The 8,862-nt window shown below is 35.4% G+C and overlaps 1 protein-coding gene across 1 annotated transcript; it reads right to left on the bottom strand.

Annotated features, from left to right (window-relative positions):
• Positions 1–278: 278 nt before the first annotated feature.
• MAFB (MAF bZIP transcription factor B) lies at positions 279–3,448 on the bottom strand. Its single transcript, XM_053714713.1, has one exon. It carries the CDS (start codon positions 3,047–3,049, stop codon positions 2,096–2,098), a length of 954 nt encoding a protein of 317 aa, XP_053570688.1. The 5' UTR covers positions 3,050–3,448; the 3' UTR covers positions 279–2,095.
• Positions 3,449–8,862: the final 5,414 nt, after the last annotated feature.

The raw sequence follows: 8,862 nt of genomic DNA, 5'->3' as shown, positions 1-8,862 counted from the left end.
CCAAAGGGCAGAGGATAAGTTTATGACACAACAATCTGAACCCTGAACTTATTCAAAGTACATAAGGTACAATAATCAGGTAAAACATTCTCTAATGTTTCAGCAAATGGGCTGTTTGAATGATGCAGGTATTAATTACACTGTAACCTCCATAGCATGAGGTGCACTACAGATTCAAAATGTAATTTAGACCCAGAATGTTTCTAAATGTAACTAGAAAATACATACTGATCATATTTTAATATATAGGTATAATAATGGCAAATGAAGACAATAAGTCTTTTCAATTATTTTAATAAGCAAAATAGGAAACAACTTTATTAACAAAAAACAGAAACCAGTCTGAATAAAACTACAATAGACCAGGTTTAACATTTTCTTATCAGAGGAAGGGTTTGAAATGTATCCCTTCAAAACTTTACATGAAATAAAAAGATTCTCTGCTGCTGCAGAACTGATTTCAACACAGTTGAATCAGTTAAACCCACAGATTGTTCCTGATGCATGACAGAATTCCACAATATTTTAAAAACTGCAAGCACCATGCTGTTCATACAATCCTGTTAATTACCCTTAACTTATAAACTAATACAAACGTAAAATGCATCTGCACCAGCAGTGCCAGGATCTGAAAAGAACATAAAAACAAAAGTATTAAAAAAAGTTTTCATTTTGGTATGCTGGGAGCACAATTTATGGTTTCCATTTACTGACCTGCAGAAAATTGACACTGTACAGCAACCAGCTGTTTAAAACTGCTACATCTATAAATAACTTGAGCAGAATAGAAATACAAATAATATCCTTGCTAGCTGGTGTAGTAGCAAAAGAGTACACAAATTTAAAGTAGCACAATTGATATGAACCATTTAGTTTCTATATAAGTCAAGTCATAATTTTGCTGTCGCAACATAGATCTGGCTTTGTCCTCAGAGAATATGTTATTGACGTTTTGTACTATCCTTAAATCAGCAGAAATTAAACTCAAATACCAGTATTTTAAGTTAAAACGGGAATATTCCACTTATCCTCCTAGTATTGTCCTAAATTACAACACTTATCTGTGCAATATCTGAGAAATTAATCTAGGCAGTATTAATTTAGACTATAACATTTTAAAAAATTGGAGGGCATAGATTATACATATAATACTGATTAGTTGGCATTAAACATGTTATGCCATAAACGTTTATTTAGTAAACTTTGGAATCAGATTTTAAATAATTTTGCTACAAGCATAAAAAATAAAAATTCCAAAATGAAAACTTGTGTGGGAAAACAATTGTAAAAGTAAAATGATCGTACACAGTTTGTTTCATCCTCATTGTAAAGCAAATTAATAAAACAAATGCCCATGATATTTATGAAGAGTACTTATACCTGCCAAATGAAATGTTGCTGATGAATCAATAGTACTAAATATTTACAGATTAAGCATCTAGAGGACAGATAAATCTCAACTGCAGAAGCATTAAACCACTAAAGATCTTAACACCTCAAACATAAAAAAGAAACATTGAGCTCTGAACCATGATAACAGCATGCTCAGGATAAACAAGATAATGGTACAAAATAGAAAGTATTACCATACATGTCCAGCATGCAGGATTAATATTTTTAATGCATGTTTTTTTTTTATTATATTTTCTAGATAATCAAGCAGGCAATAAAATCAAGGGGTGCTCTAAATGTCCCACTCAATGTATGTTACATTTCTCTTAAAGCAGGCAATATATGTAACGGCATATATTGTCCATGTATTTCCTCTCAAAGTGGCAGTGTCAGTGTCACTGGTGACTCTCAAAAGTCCGTCAGAGTCTCTAGCTGCATTAGAAATCAATTCTTATACAACAGTGCATTCTCCCTTCCCTCCCTTACACCCCATCACAAGAATAAAACGTAATGGTCAACTGCTCCACATGAGCACCCCAAGTCCTTTTCCCAATCTCCCACCCCACAGTCTAAACTATAAAAGTAGGTGCTCAGTTCATGACAGCGAAGCTCCTTCCTTGGCTCCCTCTACTAAAAGCAGGTGGTATTGGATGGAGATGTAAAGGCGGCAACCACCAAGAGTTCTGTTCAGTCTTATGGAGACTCACATGAAGAACTCAGGAGATGATGGGTTGTCGCTAGTGGAACCGGCCTCTCTGAAGCCGTTGTTGGCTAGTTTCTCGCACTTGATCTTGTAGGCGTCTCTCTCCCTAGCCAGCCGATTCACCTCTTGTTTCAGCTGTTCCACCTGCTGGATGAGCTGAGTCTTCTCGTTCTCCAGGTGGTGCTTCTGCTGTACCCTCTTGTACCTGCAGGACTGGGCGTACCCTCGGTTTTTGAGGGTCCTCCGCTTCTGCTTCAGACGGATCACATCGTCTTTAGTGAAGCCCCTCAGATGCCTGTTGAGCTCCCGAACTGACATGGAGACCAGCTGGTCGTCTGAGAACCTGTCCTCCACTTGGCTAGAGGAGGGGTGCTGTTGGTGGCTGTTATGGAGCTGCTGTGAAGAGGAGGATGATCCAGATGGACTCGGAGAACCCTGGTGATGATGGTGGTGGTGATGGTGTGGGTGCTGGTGAGGATGCCCCATGTCATCATGCGGGACACCCTGGTACTGATGGTGGTTCTGATGGTGGTTCGTATGGTGATGGTTGTGATGATGGTGAGTTCTGAAGCCGTCAAAACCTTGCAGATGATGGGGTATTTGGTGCGGACCTATAAGTGCCTCTACTGCGTCTTCTGGAGTGAGGTTAAGAGCTTCTGAGTTAACCTGCTGGTAACTATTCGCCATCCAGTACAGATCGTCCAGATGAGTCTTCTGTTCGGTTGGACTGAAGCTGGGAGAAGAGGGCACTGAGCTGCATGGTGTGCTAATGGGGGTGGATGACACAGATCCTGGAGTCTGCAGGCGGTTGCAGTGCCGGACAGTACGATCTGGCCTTCCACCCAGGGGCTCCTTCTTAACATCGAATTTCATGAGATCAAAGTCATTGACATACTCCATGGCCAGAGGAGTACTTGTGGGCAGCTCTGTTCCAAGAGGCAGCTCTCCGGCCATCGCTTGTTACCTCTTCAATCCAGTCCCGCAGCTCTGAGTGTGCTTGAGCCGCACACCCAGGGATATGAGGAAACCTCTCCTGTAGCAATAAGCAGAGCAGGCGAGAGACAGAGAACTGCAAGGGGTCAGGGTGAGCTTTAAGTCTTTGCGCAGCGCTTTCTTCTTATAATGCTGAGCTTGACAAAATCCCAGTGCAGAAAAGCAGCAGACAGCTCCTTTTAAAGTCCCAATGCTTTCTTTTCTTTTTTCAGTACTGTTTGTTTTGTAAGTTCCAGTTACAGGACTGAGAAGCAAATCATGGAACTTTGTTGGGCTGAAATAGGAGGCAAATAGTGCCTTTGAAGCGGTCTCTCTCAGTGAGGACAAGGGAGTGGGTTACTCTCGGTATCATCTGTGCTTCCAAACCCAAGCCTCCTACTTATATGGCTTGCCTGACATCACGAGGGGAGAAGGGCTGGCTTTGTGCGCTGGTGTCCAATGGCTGGCAAGTAGATGGCCACATTAGCATAGTGGTAGGACAGGGAAAAGGGGGGTTGTGAAAAGTGACAGATAGGGGAGAAGTCAGCTGACAAGCTACTGCTGAACAAGACCAGGCAATGCCAAACCTCAGTATGCTCTCTCTGAGCTGCAGCAGACTCCACACAATAAACGGTGCCACTTCTGCTTTACAATCTCACATTGCAGAGCGGAAAACATAATCGCAGCCCTCGGTAACCTTTTATTCTGAAAGCTGCGAGTTACTAACCAGTAGCCCTTCCCCAGAGATCTACAGAAAGAGCCCGCAGTTTTCTAAAATACCTTCCCCAGGCTCATGTTTGAATCTAGTTTTGATATCTAGAAATTCAGTAACTTGAACCAAAGTCAGGGGCTTCTTATAAACCCAGATGTTGCCCGAGTGTCATCCATTGTATCACAGCACTCGCTGGCAGCTAAAAGGTTAAGTAACACATTGAAAAAGCCTTAGCATTAAAACATCAGATATCTGTGTCGTGTGTACACAGTGAACTTGTATTTAACCATTTTCCTACCAGAAAACTATGAAAAATATGTCTAAGTGGTTACTACCGAATGTAGAAATAAATGGATAATTTTATTAAAGCAAAGACCCCTCAAATTTGTAAATTAAAATTAATATATTTAACAACAATAATTCAAACCGCGCACGTTATATATATATATATATATATATATATATATATATATATATATATATATATATATATATATATATATATATATATAGTGTGTGTGTGTATGTGAGCGCCTGTAAATATAATATAGCCCATTGCTACAACATTACTATTTAGGTAAACTCATGCAATTGTCATTTCAAATCCAATAATTTGCTTCAGAATTAGAATAATCTTATTCTGGAGTTAATAAATGATATAGGTAGAATATATTTCTGAATGCATTGCAGGTCATGGATTTTTTTGTGTACATCCAACATCTAGCATATAAAAACAATCACGAATCACTAACACTGGTAAGAGAGCTGTATCTTTTGTTTGTTTTAATAAACAATCCTTTGTTTTCGTTTCAACATTTTGTAACAATTAGTGAGAACTTTTTAAAAAAATGTCCAAAAAGATATAAAGGGCGCCCCCAAGTGGACAATTGTGAGAATGTTGAATAAATATATATTAAAGCAGAAAATTAAAATATATTATATAGAAAGATAGATAGATAATTATAGAAAGATAGATAAACGTATAATTCACCAATTAAGTGACAGCTATCTAGCCACCCTGTGTGTTTCACTACATTTATGGATCTCAAGCATATGTATCTTATTGCTACATGTAAAACACAAACATGCATTGGTTATCCAGTTGTGCATGGCAATAAGAAGCATTTATCATTACTTTAACCATTACCCCAAGGGAAAATTGTACCACAATCTGCAATAAATTGCAAAAGGCTAGACAATAATTGTAGTATTTCGTACTGTACTGTTTTCGTATACTTTACAGCTAAAAATATCGACTGTATAAATATATCAATACATACACACAATATAAATATGTTTATTAAAATACTACATGTTTAATATATATTTGGCCAGTAACATTATGTGCATCTTCAACGATTGCAAACAATAATGATCAATTATCAAAACTGATTCATATTTAAAAAATGGACAATGTGATGAAAATCGATGAATATATATATATATATCTAAAAGGTTAGCACTCGCTGGTTTTATAAAATTGCCAATAAATTGGTGCTCCCTGATGTTTCGGGGATACCTCCCCTTCCTCAGGCAAGGTATCCCCGAAACGTCACGGATCACCAATAAATTTCAATTGTGTAAGACTAGCGAGTGCCAGCCTTTTTTGTATTCTACTTAGCAAGCAACCTGGCATAAAGCAAGTGACTTTATATATACACACACTCACACACACACACAGATATATATATGTGTGTGTGTATGTGTATATATGTATATACGTATATATATATATATATATATATATATATATATATATATATATATATACACACACATATATATGCACATCTATTTATACCAACCTCTCTCCAGATATTATTATACATGCGCATAGCTTTGCATATCTTTTAAAAGGTGCAATATATATTTCTCTCTTTATTCCCAACTAATGCCAATAAAAATTCCCAATCAATACTTATTTGAATTAGTGTCCTGCCAGGGTAAGAACTTTAACCCATTCTATTCTCAGACAATAAAAAAACGTGGGTCAGCGTTTTCTACTCAGCCACTTATCTGAAAAAAAAGGAGGGGGAAAGGCTAAACGATGGGCTAAAATATGTCAATTATTTCATGGGGGTTCATGCACACTTTGTTTGCAACAATTATCACAGAAGGGAAAAAAAAGAATAAACGTTTTGAAAAAATGGAATCAGGTATGAAAAATGCTCCCAAATCAGTAGTATTTTTCCAAGTCTAGAACTGAAGAAATAAATAGTTCATTATCATCTGACATATTACCCACGTCACTACACATCCCCTTGCAAGAAATGCTACATGAATATTGTGTATATTTTATGAAGGATAAATAGATCACATTTTTCAAATGGAATATTTACCATGAAAGCTGCATAAATGAATCATGTTTTCTCCCATCCTTAATGGACCAGATACAATAGCATGTGTGTTGCTAAATGAATTTTAAAGCACTGTTCTAAATAAGCAGACACGTGTGCTTGGCAGAAATAAATGCTGAATTTCCAGTTTAAAGGAAAAGAGGCACGAAGCCTATTTTGTTAATGGATAATAGCTCTGATCTATGCTTACTATTAACACAAATAGGAAATATGTATAGACTAGTATAACGGTGACCAGTATAAATGTTGATTATTACATTATTTAAAAAAAATAATGCTGTTATTGTCATCCATGCAGTTCTAAATTATTCTTAAACTTAAATATTATTTACTTATGGAATTCCCAAGCAACAAGAAAAAAATACAAAGTAATACATATTATTTTCTTCTTCAATTATTTAGTATGGGACTAAATATGTTTTGAAAAATAAAAATGAAGCTCTTTAAATAATTCTGTAAGGCATCTTATCTGCATATGCGGTTATAAAAGTGTTTTTGTCATACCATAGCTGTCTGTAGCGAATATGAGTAAAGCTTGTAGAGAATCTGCAAAATAATATAGAGAGAATAGTTTGATACAGATAAATATAAATATATATATGTATATATATATATATATATATATATATATATATATATATATATATATATATATATATATATATATATATATATATATATATATATATAGATACATACATACATACATACATACATACATACATACATTGCAGAAGAAAGCAGAAATGTGAGAACTTACATAGTCAGTGAAGCAATAGGGTGTGTGATATTTCTTCTTCATTTATATTTGCAAAAAAAAAAAGTGCATAGAGAGGTTCCTAGGCTGTAGCTGCAAGCAGGACCAGTTAATCATCTATCAGGCTTCCAGTAGCAGGAGAAAAAAACTGTTGATGTTTGCTTGTTTAAATTTATGGGGAAATCATCCCACGATTTCTGAAATTACTAAAGAGAATCCTAATACCTTGCAGTTTTTTTCTTCTTAAAAAAATAAAGAGCTAAGTGCAGAAATATTGTGCTCAGTCCAGACTCTGCTCACTGCAGGAATGATGCTTTGATTACCACTATATAAGTTACACTGTTAAAACCCCTTTGTATCTTTAAGAGGATCATTATAAAAAATGGATGACATCTTCCAAATGGTAGGTTAATTTTGCATTTTAATTTAATACAAGTAAACTCCAATCAGTATATGCCTGTTTAAAACTTTAATTTCGTGTGTTGTTTAATGCAATCTGGTTTATTATTCTTTTAACTTTTTATTCCAGCCTTAAAATCTTACTACTAAACTGAATATAAACGTTTACATCCAATATATATATATATATATATATATATATATATATATATATATATATATATATATATATATATATATATATATAGATAGATAGATAGATAGATAGATAGATAGATAGATAGATAGATAGATAGATAGATGATAGATAGATAGAGAGAGAGAGAGAGAGAGAGAGAGATAGATAGATAGATAGATAGATAGATAGATAGATAGATAGATAGATAGATGATAGATAGATAGATAGATAGATAGATGATAGATAGATAGATAGATAGATAGATAGATAGATAGATAGAACTTATATATGTTTAGAGTTTAAGGAATTCTATGTATAAGATGCATAGAGAAAGAAAATGTTCTTCTATACAGGTGTAAATTAGAGTGCCTGAGCCGAAGAGCTTACAATCTGAAACTACACAACGCTCCAAATTGTATTATTATTATTCTTAAAAAATTGCAACATTTATTAAAAACATTCAGTTGTAAGTTTTAACCCAGGCAGATTATGCTAAATGAAGCCGGTATCGTTTGTTTACAAATTCTAGAAATGGCTAATGATACTGACGTTAAATGCAAAGGGATATAGGTTTAAACCAGGGGTGCCCAAACTTTGTTCTCCAGGGGTTTTGGAACTACATTTCCGTGGTGGACTTGCAATATTGTAACTAGAGCAAATAGTATATACCTATAATCTTTTACATGGTGGTTAAAGATAAGTGTTTCGTTTGTACAATTTTATATTAGTGGGTATCAGAACAGACGTGTAATAATGCATAACCCTTAGTGTATCCGCTATATAGTGTATGATATGGGTCTGTAACAAAATATCTCAAGTGGGACCGAAACGTTGATCTGTCTACAAACATATACTCACATCTGCATACCATATAATATCTATTTACCTCTGTGTAAAAGTACTTTACCAGCGGTCAGCTGATATTGATGCCCAGCTCTTCTTGTATATCCGTGGCTAGTTAAATACATTTCTGATAAAACATATTTTGAGCTATTTTTCCCCAGTGTAAAAATGTGTATTTTCATGTTACTGCCCCCAGCCCCTTGGTTAGAGGGAATTTTGGGATCTTTTGATACTACACTTAGTCATTTGGCTACTGCAGCCAAGGGGTTAATAAAATATCAGTTACATCTACCGTTATTCACAATGTATGCCTCTTGCTCACAATACATTTGCTAATATCAAATATACCTATGTCATGGAGGGCTGGTCTCCTCATTAACTCAGCTATGAAATGATCACTTAAAATGTGTTTTGAGGTTCTTGTCTTTTGACCATATAATGAGTGTTCCTCTAAATACTCGGGATATTAAAAATAATTAAACATAGACTAAGAATTTCAGACGAGAAAGAATAAAAACCTCTGGTGCACAGGGACAACACATAGGGTGG

Source organism: Bombina bombina, chromosome 1 (assembly GCF_027579735.1).
Source record: "Bombina bombina isolate aBomBom1 chromosome 1, aBomBom1.pri, whole genome shotgun sequence".
NCBI lineage: Eukaryota > Metazoa > Chordata > Amphibia > Anura > Bombinatoridae > Bombina > Bombina bombina.
The sequence above is the reverse complement of the archived record's forward strand: the minus strand, read 5'-3'. Positions and strand labels throughout refer to the sequence as shown.

Excerpts from the sequence above, each read along its gene's own strand:
- MAFB (XM_053714713.1), bottom strand. The coding sequence starts at position 3,049 with ATGGCCGGAGAGCTGCCTCTTGGAACAGAGCTGCCCACAAGTACTCCT.